Source organism: Poeciliopsis prolifica, unplaced genomic scaffold (genome assembly GCF_027474105.1).
Source record: "Poeciliopsis prolifica strain line A6 unplaced genomic scaffold, Auburn_PproV2 SCAFFOLD010, whole genome shotgun sequence".
In the NCBI taxonomy this organism is placed as follows: Eukaryota; Metazoa; Chordata; class Actinopteri; order Cyprinodontiformes; family Poeciliidae; genus Poeciliopsis; species Poeciliopsis prolifica.
In genome coordinates, this window is record NW_026562385.1 from 9,016,700 (window position 1) to 9,034,492 (window position 17,793).

At 40.4% G+C, this 17,793-nt stretch overlaps 1 protein-coding gene across 2 annotated transcripts in view; it reads right to left on the reverse strand.

Annotated features, from left to right (window-relative positions):
• Positions 1–17,793, reverse strand: part of card11 (caspase recruitment domain family, member 11) — a 28,966-nt gene that overhangs the window by 1,085 nt on the left and 10,088 nt on the right. Inside the window, exons 4-24 of one of the 2 annotated variants that reach the window (XM_055036190.1) lie at positions 15,659–15,835; positions 14,983–15,131; positions 13,487–13,666; positions 13,054–13,200; positions 12,320–12,445; positions 12,016–12,210; positions 10,826–10,966; positions 10,501–10,570; positions 10,238–10,401; positions 9,757–9,863; positions 9,620–9,660; positions 9,368–9,476; positions 9,076–9,277; positions 8,788–8,914; positions 7,386–7,629; positions 6,646–6,730; positions 6,005–6,103; positions 5,680–5,797; positions 2,113–2,295; positions 1,324–1,445; positions 246–361 (exon numbers count right to left, since the gene is read on the reverse strand). In XM_055036190.1, coding sequence (XP_054892165.1) covers positions 246–361; positions 1,324–1,445; positions 2,113–2,295; positions 5,680–5,797; positions 6,005–6,103; positions 6,646–6,730; positions 7,386–7,629; positions 8,788–8,914; positions 9,076–9,277; positions 9,368–9,476; positions 9,620–9,660; positions 9,757–9,863; positions 10,238–10,401; positions 10,501–10,570; positions 10,826–10,966; positions 12,016–12,210; positions 12,320–12,445; positions 13,054–13,200; positions 13,487–13,666; positions 14,983–15,131; positions 15,659–15,835 — 2,902 coding nt within the window. Of the gene's footprint in view, positions 1–245; positions 362–1,323; positions 1,446–2,112; positions 2,296–5,679; positions 5,798–6,004; positions 6,104–6,645; positions 6,731–7,385; positions 7,630–8,787; positions 8,915–9,075; positions 9,278–9,367; positions 9,480–9,619; positions 9,661–9,756; positions 9,864–10,237; positions 10,402–10,500; positions 10,571–10,825; positions 10,967–12,015; positions 12,211–12,319; positions 12,446–13,053; positions 13,201–13,486; positions 13,667–14,982; positions 15,132–15,658; positions 15,836–17,793 lie in introns of both variants that reach the window. The other variant, XM_055036189.1, reaches the window with a different exon arrangement.

Genomic DNA, 17,793 nt, shown 5'->3' on the forward strand with positions numbered 1-17,793 from the left:
TACGTCAGAATATTTTGGTAATTTTACTGAGAAACAGCAGAACCGCAGAACAGACCTGACAGTCAGCGTTTTTTTTTTTTTTTTTTTAGAAATGGTTGCATTTGCCCATTTGCCATCAGAGTCGTCAAAATGTGTTCTTTCTAATCTCCGGCATGGAAACATTAGCTCATCACAAGAACTGACGTGTGTTTGGATTTGGAAAAAAAGGTCCCCCTGCACAGGTGGAGAGCTCGTGTTCGACTTACTTTAGCCTCTTGACATTTTTATCACAGATCTTGACATAAACGATAATGGGGTAGATGTCTCTCCGCAGAAGGTCCTTGACGCAGCTCAGCTCGGCCTCCAGCAGGCAATGTTTACCCTGAAGATGGGTAAAGAGGAAATGAGGCTTGAAAACAAGTCTACAGGAGTGGCGGCAAACAAAGTGCATCTAATCTATCTGCTTTGGGCTTGTTTTTTTCTAAAGTTCGAACCTGGATGCTGAACCTGGTCCTAAAATCCTATTTAAAGTTTTCCAGACAATAGAAACACACAAAAACACGCACAAATTACAAAAGTTTTTTTGTACTGTTGTAAGCATTAAATAATGTCCCCTTCAGTTCAACCATATAAGTGGAGACACATTGTTGATGTAATCATTATAAAATAACTTGCAAATAAGTATTGGGAAAGATCAATGTGATCTTCACAGGAGCGTTGTTGTTGTTAACAGCTGCTGAAAGTAATCAAAGTTACTTTTAATGTAACCTAGTTATTTTCCAAATCAAGTAATCAGTAATCTAAGTTATTTTCTCAAGGAGTAATCAATCTTCTGATTAAAGTTACTTTTTCAAAGTAACTATATCATCAGTGATAATAGGTGCTTCCCAGGCACCTAATACTGGTAGATACTTCAATACTTGTTTTAAAAATGCTGTACATCAAATATGACTTAAAGGAAATTTGACTTGGTAAGTTAACACCTTGAAATTGTGTCTCTGTTTCTTTAAAAATCCCTGCTCTTTCTGAAACTCCTCCTGCAGGAAGTCGTTACAGCATCGCTCCTCTATTAACCCTCTAACAACATTTTTAACAGCGTTGAACCGAGAAGTAGCTACTATGATGAGCCCAGCTGATGTGCAGTCCCACCAGGTGTCTGCTAATTGCAGCTGGCTAGTCTTAAGGAGCTGAGTGGGGAAGCATCCAAGTATGTTTTTGATGAGAGAATAACACTACATGTGTCAAGCTCGACAAAGTTGATTAGTCACAATACTGCCCCTTTAAAGTCAATGTAAGACATTTTAAGTGGACTCTTTGCATTAATAACTTTGGATAAACACCAACCTTGGCAGCGACAGCTTCGATGTTTTCCCGGGTGATGCATTCAAATGTGGCCTGCTTCTCCTTGTAGTGAATGAAGGGCTCCACGTTCTGTTTCAGATGAAACTCCTCCTTAGTTAGGGTATCTGGACACGCAGAGCAAAACGAAAAGACGAGGGGGAAGCGTGAATTGAACGTCACACGTCGCGTTACTTTGTGGAGCTCACAATGGGACGCATTCACACCGTGCTCATTTGCTACGCCGCTGCACGGCGTCATTTATCACAAGGAACAGAAACTTGAGGTTTTCGCCCAGGGGACTCTCCACGTCAGAAAGTCACAAAACAGACTCTTGACTCGCCAGATGTTCAACCTTCACCGATAACTTCCTCTGTCAGGAAAAGAGTGCTTTCCCTCGGGACAGGGAGGGAAGATTTACAACATTTAAATGTTGCAAATGTTTTTTTCCACAACGTTCAAAAACGACATTTTTACAGTGCAGTGTCAGCGTGGCGTCTAAAATATCTGTCATTGTCACTGCAGTGCATCGTCATGCTGGTTATCAACTAGGCCATCTTCTGTGCTGCCCCTTTTTCTAGCTCTGGTTACACTTCTTAACTTTTTCATCACACTGCAGTACAACGCGTGAGTTAAATCCCCACGGTGGCATCTTTTTCTCTAGCATTCACCCACGCGTCATGCTGGCAGCAACACACTGGGATTACACCCAAAGTAGGGTAAAAAAAAAATCCAAACAATGAAGTCACATTTCTTACAAAGACTTATACTGCATGCTGTTTTTCAGACACTAACCCGGTTTGCAGATGTTAAAGTCCATGGCTGCGCCCATGTTCAGTATTTTCTGGATGATGGTTTTGGCCAGTGCGGCCGGAGTGAAGAGAACCGGTCGTCGCCTCTGGGTCCGCTGAGGCGTGACGGGACTGTAAGGGATCAGGTTCAAACTTCTGCTCAGTTCATTGTCGGGGTCTGCAGTGTCTGTTTATAGGTGACGCACAAGTACAAAAGAGAAAGGCGCGCAATTAAACACCCTGTTTTTAGAAGGAAAAGACATTTACAACCACAGTCTGCATTTGCATCATTTTGTGAAGCTGAGTCGTTTTGTAGGACTAATAATTGCTGCTTGTAGACTCACAACAACAAAATAAATACTTATTCTCTGCTACTTGAATTCAATTCTATTCAAATCAATTTGTCTTCCTAGCGCCAATTCGCAGCACATGTTGTCTCAAGGCACTTTACCACATCAATAACTTCAATTCAATCACACAAACATTCCAATTGATTGTCTATGAGTTAATCATTGAAAGCGGTTAAAGAAGCAGTTTTTATCTAAGGATTGCATCGGGTCACTGACTTGCGGCATTCACCAAGTTGAGTCAAGTTAACTTAAACTTGTTTCAATACCGGTTAAACATTTAAGCAGTGATTTGATCCATTAAATGCAAAATGCTTCATCATTACTAGGGCAGTACAGGAATGAATGAGCTCTTTTGCTTTCCTCAAATATCTTCTTTTAGGGAAAAAATGGGAAGGAATTGTGAAAGTTACCAAAGACAGTCTCTCAGTTCGACATATTTTATCTCAGCCTCATAAAGCAGGAGGCTTGTCTACCTAATCCCGATGGACGAAGACACAACATAGTTCATGTCACGATAATGACGGGCAGCTGCAGCTGATTCGGCAGCAATGGCAACAAGGTGTTGTTTGTGAGTTGTTTTTCAGGATATAAATTGGGTAAGCAACCCATGTTACCATGCTTTTTGCTTTTTTGTGTCATCTGTCAGTATGAAAGTGTCCAAGCAGTGCTCCAACAAATTAAGTCAACAACTGCTCTCTCCAAATGTTGCTCCTGATAGTTAGCGGTAGCGGTCTGATTGATATTCTATGGCAGTATTTTACATCTCTTCCACCCACCATGTCTTGTGGGACTCATTAAAGTGACTTTTAAGACCCAAACAGAAAGTGAGAAAATTCCCTGTGGACCCATTCAGAACATTTAAATAGGACAGTAGATGTTCTCCAGATACTAATGCAATACACAAACAAATATTCTGAGCACAGTCAAAATGAACATGTATAAAAGTGAGACTTCCAGCTGCTTCCATTCACTGCTGCTCATAGGAAATGAGCTATTCTAGAGAAACACTTGTTAGTATAGAAGTTAAATCTTGGAATATCACTGCTGGTCAGAATAAGAGCAAAAATCACAATGTAAATCTGAATATGGAGTTTTTCTCCCCATTGGTGGGTAACAGGTAAACGACATGTTTGGATGAGCATAACCTTTCTCCTAACTTCCTCTCTTCAATGGGCAGATCGCTATTCTGATCTCTGCCCTACAAACTCACATTCGAGCTGAGTACATAGCCACCTACTTTTGTCTCAGTGTGGCTATTGAGTTACGTGTTTATGTGGGTTTGTTGTTCTTTCCATAACGCCGTCCCTCTCTGGCTGCTTTCCGCTCCTTGCTCAGCCGTCTCGTGCCAGCTTTCCCTTTCTCTCTCGCTTTTTAACATTTGCAATGAGTGTCTGCAATTTTGGGGCTATTAATTTGAAACTAATAAAAATAATCAAGTCTGATTCTTTCTTTTCCGACTGAAAGTCATGTTGCCATATTTAAATGTCTTCTCATAAAAGCATAACAGCACCTTTCAGAATATTCACAACTTTGCGTCAGGAGATTTCTTGGATTAATAAAACTGATTGCATAGAAAGTGTTAATATTTTTAACCCTCGTCGTGTTGCAACTCTGTTTCAGAATTGGTTCAGCAGCGAGCTGTCTCTCTCGTTTTTCTTTTGCATAAAAAGGCCTTCGCAGCTCTAATTGATGTCACTTGGCTATTTCTACACATCCTTTTTGATGTAGCATGTGCTTGTTCGAAATGAAAATTAGCACTTTCTTCTTTGATTTCCAACTTTGACCTCCAATGATTCACGCATGGCTCAAAGCGAGGGAAAAAAGTAGCGACTTATAATCCGAAAAATACATCACTTATAAAAGACATAGCTTCGATTGGGAAAATTAAGCTTTTCTAGAAGCTTCAGTAAAGCTTTTCCTGTTGGAAAATCCTCAGATCTAAATCATTTCAACCAAATTGTCACTATCAATCAAAAAACAAAACAAAACACATGAACTTGAAACTGATGCCACTGCAGTGTGACTGTCCACAGCAAAGAAAGTTTAACACCAATATAAACATAAAATCTATTTCTTTGTCGAAGATGTGTTAACTGAAATGAGGTTGCCAACCAAACTAATTTTTTCTAAAAACTTTCTACTGAAATAATCAGCCGACATGGACAATAGAAATCCCTTCTGGTTCAAAGTTTTACAATCAGACAACAATGAATGTTTGGAGGAGTACAGAAGTAACTTTCAAATCTAATAACTCTGCTCCAGCTCTGAAGCACGGCTGTGGCAGTATCATGCTGTGAGGCTATCTTTCCATGTATTGAGAGGAACAACTCCCTCCAAATTTATCCTCACCTTTGCTTTTCAGATGGTTAAAACGCAAATGCAGCCCAGCTTTTCAAATGGACCCAAAAGAACATGAAAATAGTTCATTTTAAACGGTAAAGCAAGTTAATATTGGCATAAAAGTACTGAAAGTCTTAATCTCGCTTTCAGTAGTGATGACTTTACTTAACGCCATAAAGACACTAATTTGTCTGTCCATGACAAATTAGTATTAGTATAAACTAGATTGTTTCTGGTATTCATCTTCAACTCTCAACTCTTTGCTGCTGTTTTTCAAACAGAACTTCCAGAAGTGCTCAAGTCCCAGAAACATGTCCTCCATTTTGACCCTCAGACACCATTTCATCTCACCAAGATGAATGGAGTCCGCTTTCTTCCTCTTCCGACTGGGTGTTTCTGCTATTCAGAGGTTACAACTCTTTTTTTCCCCCCCATCTGAATGTTATGAAAGTTCAGTTTCAACCAACATGTCAGCGCTCACACTTTTATTGTCCGCGTTTTCTTTGTTTTTGTTTATTTGCCATTAAGGGCAACACATTTTGACTTTCGAAACGGCTTTGACTTCATCGTTCTGCATTCGCGCCAGCTTGGGCCAAAGAAGACTTGAGTCTGACGAAGCACCCTCGCTGAACTTCCACTTCCTTTTTTATTTATCTAACCCATCAGCTCCTTTTAGAGAGGTGCCGCCTGTTCATATCAAGTGACAAAAAAAAAAAAAACAGAAGCGTAAATTCACACTTAAGCTTCTTTATGTGGTTACGACTTCGAACATCCCTCCTTACAGCATCTAACCTTAAACCGTGACCTCAGGCGGAGTTCAGACAGCTTTCGTGTGAATCTTCAAGTTTAGTGCCGGTTCGTCCGCGAAGCTTCGCGCTCACCTTCTTGTCTGAGCAGCTCGAAGCTTTGCCTCGCTAGTGTTGCACTGCTGGTGTTGATGATCCTCACGCGCTCGTTGCTGTTCAGACGCTTGTACTTGATATCCACCCTGCTGACAAACTAGAGTGACAGAAGGCCGCGGTTAGCGTGACGGGGTTTCTTTTAGGGGAAAACAGTTTTTGCTCCAGGCATTTCACAACCGGCTGCCTTCACTTTAATACTGCCAGATCAAATCTAGAGCGAAGAATTTTGCGATTTATTTGTAAAAAACAAAAAAAACAATAACCCGTCAGACTGTCGGCACCAGACGTGTTTGGACTTTATTACCTGCAGGATCTGATTGAGGAAGATACTGGCTCTGGACAAACGAGGGCTGGCCTTAATGTCGGGAGGGGAGCCGGCCTCTTCTGGCTGTAAACTGCTCGCCTAGGCACACAGCATCACAACATGATAACCAATAATTAATATTGATAAAGTCACAGTAAAGATGTGGTGCAAAAAAAAAAGATTGGGATGCATGAAAGATTTTAGTAAAGATGCTACAGATTGTCAAGGTTTGGTCTGAAAATGTATGTGGCGTCAAAAGTTTGATGTGTTCAGACATGGGAAAGTTTCATAATTCTTAAACATTTGAGAAAATTTAGGTCAGATTTAAAGAAAAACAACTGAGAAGCAACAACAACATGGACAAGCAGCATTCTGCTTCTCTGCTCCTCCAATCTGGAACAGAAGTTCAGAAAACTGCAAAACTGCCGAAACACCAGGGTCCATTAAATCAGGGCTAAAATCCCACCCTTGGTCAATAATAACTGGAACATTGATTAATATATTCAATGGCGATTGTTGCTTGTTTGGCCATTATGTTATAAAAATAAACTCGACTCAAATCATACTTAAATGGTTATTTTGTTGTTAATTTGTTGTTGCCTCTGATGACAGCTAAGAAGATAAATCTGGTAGATCCTTACCCTGCTGGTGCGGTAGCCTTCATTTTCTTCCTTCCCTCCTCGACAGACAAACTTCTGAATCTTTACCAGCAGCAGCTGCTGAGCTCTGCAGTCACACAAAAACACTCGTAAAGCTCTAAAACGGCAAGGATTTAAATCAGCGCTGAAAACAAAGCAGAGCTGTGAGAAAGTATTTCCCCCCTTTACAGATCTCTCCTGACTTTTTTTAAATTTACATGAGTCATTTCTGTATAATAATTTAAAGATTTTGATGCAAACAAGGAAAAAAAAATCTTAGAAGAAATATTTAAGTAAGCTTGTCATAATGACTAATTTAGCTGGACAATTAATTGTTACTGCGATAGACAATAATAATAATAATAATAGCTTTTGATATCATTTGCAAGCAATACAATGTTGATAATATAATAATGAGAGAAGATCCTCGTAAAGATCAATAAACTTTACTTTCTAATGAAGATTTGACACTAGAACAGGAAGATATTTTAAAATACCCAAAATAGATAAAACAATCAAAACGACAAATAAAATGGATACTAGAGTTTCTGTGAACAAAATTACCCTTCTGGAAAAAGTCTAGTGCAAAGAAAGACATAAGAAAAAATTACAATTATCGCGTGATTAATTGGTTTATTGCAATAGGATTATTTTTGAAGCAGAAAAAAATTTTCTTGAGAAATATTTAATCATAACCATCGATTCCTGCTACAGATCTGAAAGCGTCTGAGTTTGGGGCCTACCGTGAGTTGCTGGGTATGGTGCCGCGCTCAGCCAGGTCCGCTCCACTGTAGGGGTCGACGCGGGCGCACAGCCACTCGCAGCGGCCCTGGTGCCTGGTGTCCAGAACGTGCACCACCTCGTCGCAGCGCACGCTCAGGGAGCAGCTGTCCGATTGTCCGCAGATGTTCAGGTTGACTCGGATGTAGAAGGAGTCTCCAGACGCCAGCGTGCCGTCGGACAGGTTGCTCTGGAGCCGACGATAAGCTGGAGAATGGGCATTTAGCTTATTTAATATGAAGCTGTGAAGTATGTCAGCGTAAAGGCCTGATCTTAGGAGACTTAAAACAACTACTGGGCTTCAGCAAGGGACAACGCTTTGCTACGTTTGTTGTTCCTTTGGGCCAAAAACCAGGAAACATAATAAGGAGGAAAATGCCAAACGCTCGGTTGGTTTTCTAAATGTTTCCAGGTCAGCTCACCATACAACCAATTTTGTAACTCAGTTTTATATCTAAGCCGTGCTATTCCGTCTCTGTTTCCCAGCCATGCACAAGCCAGTTGTAATAATTCGCTACTTGAGTAGCGAAACCGTACAAACAGACCATAAAATGAACCAAAACACAACAGCAGGCACCATTTCAACTGTTTCCCACCGGTATCAAACTGTTTGAACTCTAGGTGGCGCTTTTTAAGAACCAGGTGACTGAATTTGTGGCTAATGGTTCATTGCTGGTGTATGTAATAAAAATGATAAGAGAGATTTATACTAATCAAACAAATGGCCTGACAGTGAGTCAGTCGTCTATCCACTTCTCATCTGGGAGTGAATGACGCAAGTCAGCAACTCGAAACAATCTGCTGGGTCTCCTTAGATAGAAAACATTTCAAACTCTTTAAATAAAATGGGAAATTGTCTGCATTGTTTGACAACTATATCAACTGCAATGCATGTAATTGACTTGGAACCTGGATGTCTGACTGGACTGAATTAGCTTTTCTGTTGTGAAGAACTGCTATAAATGCGTAATTTTACTGGTAGAATTGAATAAAACGGGCTATTTTCTGACTACTGTGTTTGCCGTATTTTGCCGTCATTTGACCTGAAAGCCAAACTCTTGGTGCTGCTCGTCAAAAACCTGCAATTTGATCTTCAGCGCAATTTTACTGGCAGCCATTCTTGCATTAGTTAGGCGTGAAGTCCTTCAGGTAGTAACTTCACTGACTCATGTTCATAGAAAAAACAAAATATACCAATGAAAACACTTTTGCATCCTCTTCTCAATTTAAATGGTCGTTGGCTGTGACTCACTGCGAGGGATTACTGTGTTGATCCGATACGAACACGTTCCGCTACACTCTCTTCTTAAAGCCGGTTGCCATTTATTTGAGCTTCTAAAACTCTCACCAATAAAAATGACTTACAGTCAAAACTGGCTCGATAGTGCAGCTTGATTGGTCCAGAGCAGTGCTGCAACGTCCAGTGGGCTTCTTCCTGAGTGCTGGTATCCAGTGAAAGGCTCTGGTTTTCCCCTCTTATGGATCCCTCAAGCTGGTTAGTCGATCGCAGAATAAACAAGGGTTTTATAGATTACTGCCACAGTACATTGAAACAAGTAAAATAACTTGGGTTTGTGATGTTTCTGAATAAATTCTAGATTTTCACCTCATATTTGACTCATTTATCTTTCGGGATGAGCGTTAACCTCTTACCAGCAAGAGGTGGTGGCCTTCTCGCAGCCCTGCTCTCTCGGCGTTGGACCCAGCCTGAACCGACGAGATGAAGATCCCGCTCTCGTTGCCACCGACCAGCGTGACGTCCTTCAAGAGGTTGTCGCCCTGCAGCGCCACCTCCTGCACCGGCTTGATGGTGGCGCTGATTCTGGAGAAGGAGGACAAAGACGGGCGAAACGGCCTGCGCGTCCACCAACATGGAAAAAAGGGGTTATTGTTGGAAGAGTTTTTTTTTTATTTTAAATTGAGTAGATGGAAAGTCACAGAATACCTCTCCAAAGAGAACTTCCTGAAGATGTTGTTGACCTGCTCCAGATCATATGTGTCCATTCCCTCCGACTGATGGGAGGATGACGACGAGATCACAGAGTTAGGGCCATCTTCTGAGGCAAAGCAACAAAAATCAACACACTCATACACACGGATCAATCAGGATATTGATTTTGAAAAGATGTTTTTTAGAGCGCTACGACCAAATTTATAATTTGTTGTTATTTCTGAAGATTACATTAAAGCACATTACCATACTCCATTTCCATGTTGTCGCTATCAAAGTCGGAGAGGCTACAAAGAAAACAGGAAATGAGAAATAAATCAGATAAAATTCAATGAGAACTGGTGGGATTATAACAACCTGCAGTGAAATTAAGCTAGCTGTACCTGCGGAGCGGGAAGTCATTTTCTTTTTCCCTCTCGCGTCTGTACAGCGACGCCTTCTCAGGAGGCTCTGGGACGATGGACATGATGCTGTCGTTTCGGTAACGGAGCTGCAGTTTCAACAGAAAGAAAAACACCAAATCACTTCAGACGACAAAAGGTCAATTTCATTCACTCTGATGTTCAGTTCATTTAATAACAGCAGAATTCATTTCAATTAAAATCTTGAAAAACAAAATTATTAAATTGAATAAATGTTACTAACAAATTACATCATCAAAGTGAAATAAATATGAAAAAACTCCAAATAAGTTAAATAAAAAAATATTTCATTGATTTCTAACAAACTTAAACTGAATTTTAAATTGAATCACTTACATTAAAAAAAGCAGTTGATTTATATTTCATTCAATTAGTTAGATAAATTCAAAATAGTCTAATTTGATTTAAATCAATTAAAGGTGCTCAGTTGCCCCCTCTTTACCATATTTTGCCTGGACTGCTCCACGCAGGGATACATGTTTGGTAGGGATGACGGAGCAGAGGGCAGTGGGAACGTTGGGGAAACTGGGAAACTGGGCGACGGAGGGAGAGAGTTGTTGTTGCCGTTTATGTTTGGCGTCTGAATCTCTAGGAAATCTCCGTTGACTGAAAAGTAGAGATGAATAGAGAGTTAAACCAAACCAATTGACTGGCAGTGTTACTGTCAAATGTGCATTACAAGCAGATTCCCAACATCCTGCTTACCTGTACGATGGCTGGCATCTGAGGTGATCGGACTGTCTCTGAGCCCCGAAACGGGAGACTTACATCGGAGCTAAAGACAAATGATGAAACAGTTATTCTTGTTACTTCTTTTAAGGAGGTCTGTTATGTGTATCAAACAAATGAAAGCAATAAAAAGTTGAAGGACATTAACACAGTTCAAGTTCAACCAATTACTTCTAAAATTATTTAGATTTCAAATATCTTGTGTTGCAGGGTTTTTTTTTTTCCACTGAGCACAATTATTTATCTTTTCAAAACAAGAAGCGAGTTGCTTTTAATAAAACGAAAGTGCAGGACGACTTACCCCCGCTTTAAGGTTTGGCCTGCGTTTGAGGCGCGGCTCGTCCGACGGGCATTTCTCCTCGTGCGACTCGTCGCTGGACCAACATTGTTTATCCTCGGCCGCATGAGAGATGATGGGTAACGGCATGTCCCTCGGCAAACTCTGCCAAAATAAAATACGTTTAATCTCATTTTCCTGCCTCCACATTTTACTGAAGTTCATATAAAAGTTGGTGTTAGAGCTGTAGCACAACTAGCTGCAACAGGAAATTAGAAAAGCAGCTCCTTTAAAAACAAAGTGAAGATTTTTCTTGGTTAGGGTTTTGTGGCAAAAGGAAACATTAAGTAGGGAACAATTATTTGACAATATTTTATATATTGCCAGTGTTTGATCTAGTCTATCACTAACATAAATAATGATCTAAAGCATATATGTTGGTACAGAAAGGTATTACTACTGCCCCAATAGTTAATATGGAAATTTAGCATTTATATCTATTATTGTCACACTGAAAAAACATCAATCTTTAATTGTGACTACATTAATATTCAATGTTAAGAAAGAGTAAATATTGATACATCTTACAATCCTTCAAAACAACTGTAACTAAATTCACTTTTCATCAGTTTGCTTTAGTTATTTCAAACTGCATCTTGAAATTTAGTTGATAAACTGTTTTAAATTCTTGGAGATTGAGCAAAAAAATAAAATAAAATAAAATAAAATAATTTCCAAACATCACAATTTATCCACTGAATAAATGTACAAAAATAATAGTTTTATTTTACTACATTTTTCTGTGTCAGATTGTGCAACTGCAGTGAAATACTGGTATACTTGGAGGCATCGTTACAAATAATAATACATGTCCAGAATAATAAGATTTCTTATTATTCAATCTGTACAGAAGGCATTTCTGTACAGAGATAAATGACAACATTAAAATATGCTTCCATATACATAGTAGAACACATATTTGACCGTAGACCAGTAGTTCCCAAAGATTTTCTTCCCCTATGGATTACAATAAAACCATCTTTAAAATGAAACACTTTTGTGTAACTGTTTTTTTTTTTCAGTTATCCATACCGCTTCCCCCCCCTGCAATGGCACTGCGCCCCGCCTAGGGGGCGCGCCCCACGCTTTGGGAACCACTTCAGTAGGTTGCAGAGGGAAACCAGTGACTCTGTGATGATGTGATCATGTCTGACCTGGTCCAGGGGAATGTCCTTGGACATCCGCCGCAGGCGACTCTCTAGCGCCACCAGCTTGGCTTCCTTGCGGACGATCTCAATGTGGAGCTCGTCGCTCTTCTCCTCCAGCTCCCTGATCTGCTTACGGTACTTGTCTTTGTCGACGAGGCTCTGAGAGAACTGGTGCTGGGCCTCATCTCTGGCCCGAAACGCCTGCAGAAGCCGACACAGCAAAGTAAGAACCAAAATGTGTTGTTTTCATACAAAGTGACCAATACTTTGAGTGTGTAGGCGGTGGTAGAGAGTGTTTGAGGCTGGTCACCTGGTCCCTCTCCTTCTCCACCTCGTCCAGCTGAACGGAGATGGTGTCTATGCGGTTGCGGTACATCTCGCAGTCCTTCTGAAGGGTGGAGCTCTTCAGCTCGAGCTCCTCCTTCTCCTCCAGGTACTACAAATGAAGCAGACGGCATAGGCGGTGTGATTTAAAGGTGTGGTAACACACGTTATTTACAACAACACACAAATACAAAATGAATGCGGCTGCACACTGACAGTACAGGTTTCCCTCACTCATAAAAACAATTCAGTCTGAATGGAAATATGTCCAGTTAGGACTGGGCAATAAATCACTTTTCTCAGCCATATCGTCCATGAAAACATGCTCATGTAAAGTAAAGTTTTAAGGTAAGTTTGGTTTGAAAGTTAGTTTGGAGTCATCCACAAGCTAACAGGCTATCTGTTTTGGCGAGCTACCGAAACAGATAGAATCAGAAAAATCTTATTAGTCTTAACAACAATAATACATTTCTCATTTTTGAAATAATTTCATTAAGAGCATAATCTATAAGTTCCGTTCAATAAATTGTTTCCTTGCATGCAGAAAAGCACAACGCGTTAAAAAGTGGTGCACAGTAAAGTGAAAGGCAGACGCAGGAGGAGGAAGATGAAGAGAGAAAAGCCTGCTTATACTTTCAAATCAGTAACCACTGAAACCCACATGACCATCTCACAATGTTAACAGTGGGGGTGGTGTGGTGTGTCGTGCCGAGCTGTGACCTTATCTCGTAGTTCTTCCGCCTGTCGAACTTCTTCATGGAGGTTGTAGAGGCGGTTGACCAGATCCTGTCTGTCCTCCAGAGCTTCCTGTCTGTCGTGCTCCAAAATGTCGAGGATGGCCTTGTCTGACGCAGGCAAAGGGCCAGGCTGAGAAAACAACACACGCAGCAAAGTTGGGCTTTTTTTGTTGTTGTTTTTTTCCAAGGCTTGACCGCTGATGAGCAGCGGGATATAAAGTCCTGAAACGCTCAATTATTTCCCCACATACTCTGCATAGCTTCATTTCTTGGCCTCATGTTCAGCTCCAATCAGCTTCAACTGAGCAAAAAGCCACAGGTGGCGAGGAGTGGAGTCAAATATTAAATATTATGTCCATGCACAGGCTGATACTGTGGATCCTAAACGTCTCTCAGGGGAGATCAGTGCTTCCTACCTGTATGATGGACTGAAGCTCCTGCAGCTTGATCTTGAGCATTTCGTTTTCCCTCTCCAGCTCAAAGATCTGCTCTCTCTTGGGTCGGTTCTCGATGTCGTTCTTCAGCTTGAGACTCTGCCTCCTCTCCATCTTGCACTCCTCCTCCACTTTGTTCAGCGTGTGCTTCAGCTGGTCGATCTGTAAGGCAAAGAGAATCCGACATTTCCTCAAAATGCAATGCAGTGCAATAAATTACCGCCATAAATCTCAGACTGACATCAAGTGATGCCTAATAATGAAGTGGAAGAAAAATGAAGATGAAATTATTGTTGTTTTTTTGTGCAGATTTTATGATTTTTATACAACAATGTTTAATAAGGTTGACGCGATTAATCAGATTAATCAAATTAATCAGATTAACTATGATTAATCAATTATTGAGATAATCGTCAGCAAATTTAATAGTAGATTAATTGTTAACTGGATTATGCTGACATGTAGCATTTGCAGGAAGAATCACTCAAATCATTAACTGGGCCAAAATTGTATAAAAACAATTACATTTTGCATTTAAGTTAAAAAAAAAAAACCTTCTCTGTCCTGTGCGTTTTCTACTCTGAAATCCTAAAGTGGCCATTTTTGCTTCAGTTGATTTAAAATCTGTAGCAAAAAAAGAAAATCTCCTCTCGAGCAACTTTTACTTTTCAAATATTAACTAAGAAAAGATAAGCAGATTTGGGCCAATATATTGTATTTTCTGTCGTTGACTTAGCAAAAAGCTCAGATGTTAAGTCAACCAGAACGAGCCTTTCACACGTTGACTTTAGAAGGTTTTCTTTTAATCCTTTGCTACGAATGATCGAGCTTTCACAAAAAGGAATCCTGTTATTGCATTTTAGGTGATAAAATGTTTACCCTGCTCTTTAAAAGAGGAACTGAATCATTTGTTGATTTTGAAAAACAAGCTTATGGAGTTTAGTAAAAAAAAATCTGCCACATTTTTATCCAATAAATTAACAAATTGTGAAAATAACCAATAGTTTGCGTTAAGGTCTCACTTCTTGCTAATCTTTCGCAAAGGGTAAATTTGATGACTGACAGTCATTCTGTCAGCTGTGAATCTCTGCAGCTCCCCCAGAGTTTCCATGATGACTTTTCTATAATTAAACCTGGTTTCCAGCCTGTCTGGTTCAGGTGACTGCTCAGGTCTTAGTAGTTTCCAGAACAGCTGCATTGTTGCTGAGATTAAATTGCATAGACTCTCTTCACAAATTAGGTGTTTTCTAAAGGCACCAGATTTCATTTAGGATTACCAGAGAAAAGGGGGGATTTACACAAATGCACACACTTCTTCAAATTTCAAAATTTAACCCTAAAAGATCTGGGAAAACCCAGCATCCTTTTCCATTCACCTCATTATTGTGCACTACAATTACTGAATCTTTAAACAATATTTGTGGCAAAAGCTGAAGTGGTGCGTCTGTATTTGTGTGAGTGCTTTCAGGTGGGGGAACCTCAAGCTGCAGGTCTCGGCTCCTCATCACGGCCATGTTCTTCTCCTCGCTCAGCGTGGCGTACCGCATGGCCAGTTTGTAGTTTTCATCCTTTACCCTCAGCAGCTCGTCGCTGAAGGTGTTCCGCTCCTCTCTCAGTTTGTTATATCCTGGCAAACGCGGCAGAAAACTAATTACTATACATGAACCAATGGATTTGCATAAATTAGTTGTGCTTATTAAAGAAGTGTGTGGTTTCACACATCCCCCTCTCCCCTCATTACAGTCTAGCAGTGAAACCTTAGAATAATTTCCTCCAAACTAATTTAGGCTTTCAGAGTGTAAATTGTTGAAAAAGTTTGCTTAGCTTAAGCTACGTGGTCTGTTTTGAACCCGGCTAAAATCTTTCTCACTGTATTTTTAGATCTTGCTTGAAGGCGCCCCGGTGTGCCAGCTGCAGAGGTTAACTGCACAGGATATGATAAAGACCACAGTGTCCTAGTTTCAGAAGCAGCCCTTTGGTAGGTTATGTGATTAAAAATCCTTGTTAAGCTAAACTGCGGCGCACCGAGGGAGGTAAACCAAACACTAGCGGTGGGGTTAGCGTTTTCCAGCACATAAGTCCAGCCGTTTTATCTTTGCGAGACGTTACAGGTGTGAAGCGTGTCGGTGGAAGTGAAATGTGATTTATCTTTACTCTGCTGAAAGGCTTGAAGCTCCTGATTAGCCAAGCGAAGCTTCTTGTACTCGTCCTCCAGTGTGCGGGTCTTTCTGCTGAGCTCTGTGTTCTGCAGGGTTTTGACTTTGGTGTTCTTCTGCAGTTTCATCACCTCGTTCATGAGGAACTGGGTCAAACCCTCCTGACCCTCCTCGACTAAAGAGGGGAGTGGAAAAATATAAAGAGGAGAAGTTATTGTACAATACAATACCAGCTTTAGCTATATACACAACACACATCTCAGATTCTAACCACAGACAGTAAAGCAAAACCAGGAAGGCGGGGCTGGCTTTGCCTCAACGGAGTGTAAAGCTCTTCAGTTGCACTGCTGGTTTCGTTCATTTCAGAATGCGTGTGAGCATTTGCTGTCCCAATTGCTCATGTTAGATCCACCAACTTTAAAGTTGTTCATCAGAAAACAGTGTGCAAGACCAAGAAACAAAGTAGAGCACAAAGCAATAGATGGATAATCATGCACGCTTATTTATTTATTTAGTTTGGCTTCACGCTGGAACTGTTGGTTGCTTTGCATCAAGAAGGTCCTGGGTTCAAATCCCAATCTTGGGTCAGTTTGCATTTTCTCCCTGTACAAGCACTGATTCTCTCTAGATACTTCGGGCTTCCTCCCACAGCTCAAAAACATGACAGTATCTCTGATTAAAAAAAAATCTAATTATTAATCTGACATTAATTGTTTTCCAGTCCCACAGATCAATCAATTATAGTACATTTGAAGAAAAAAGAAAAAGCATTTCTTGGTACTGCAGCTTTTTTCTATCAGATGAGAAAATGTCAGTCAACCTCAACAAGAAAAATCACCTACAGCGACTGCATGATTAGACGCCTCAATAAATTATTATTCAAATTGCCTGAAGAGACACGTAGCAAATTTCTACAAGTCAGAGCTCTAAATGTTTTTTCTAGAATAGTAAATTCATCTTTGTTTACTTGTGAGTCGATCAATTCAAATTCTATAATCTTCACTTTAGATTTTTATTTCACATCTGTTTTTGATCATTAATCTATCAAAGGATCGCCACCCTTTCAGTCTCAACTGTGTAAACATAAACAATCCAAAGAATCCAAAGTTTTTCCTGATCGAATCCAGTTTGTTCCAGTAACTCCAGCAGCGTCAGTCGCGGCTGAGAAAAACTGGTAACAATGTCGGCCATGGGGATTGTGCGTTATCTCTTCCTCAGCTGGGGTTTTTCTTGGCTGCAGGCCGTGTTTGGGCTGATGAGACTTTATCAGTGTAACGGAAAGACTTTTTAGGCGAAATCTCTCTACATCGCCATAACTAACTTTACTAACCCAAACCCTAAAAGTAATGATTTTCCGCTCCAAACTAGACAGCTAGCAGAAAGGAGTAATCTGTCTCCTTGTGACCTTCAGTCTGTTATTCTGCTGCAAACTGCATCATTGTAGAGGTGACATTGTTCATGAGCCGACACATCAACTCGACTTTGTCTCGGCCTGCTTTGCTCATCTAGAAACTGAATTTAGAGAGCATCCGTCTGTTTCCCAAAACACAGACTTTTAAGGAATTAAGGCTTGGACTTTGAAGATGGCACGCAAACACATGAATGAGGTTTGATCTTAACCTTCAAATCACAGCTTTGGGAATTAGAATTGACGTTGTGTTATTGCTGGAAGTTCAAATCGTCTTCAGAAGTGCCTACGCCGATAAGGATTTTCCCACATTTAGCTCAATCTCTTCCCCAATCAATCAAGCATACCAACAGCAAGCTCTTGTGCATGAAAATTACGATTTAAAACATTTGGTGTTTTATGAACAGAGCAGCTTGCTCTGCTCTGTCGCCTCCATGACTTGTACTAAGCTTTAAACAAAACCATTAATGTCTTTACGGCCAAGTAAAGAGTGCTGGATATTATTATTATTTTCCTTACACTTCTCGATTAAATCTTTCCATGTTGGTCAATCACATAAAATCCCAATTTTGGCCGATGCCATTTTTTTTGTTTGAAATGTCGCTAATGGTGGCAAAAAAGTTGCTGAGTTGCAAACGTGCAGATAAGACCTGGTGAGCTGATCCATCAGCCAAACCTCTCTCACAGGAAAGTGACAGAAAGAAGAGGACAGCGGAAATGATTTT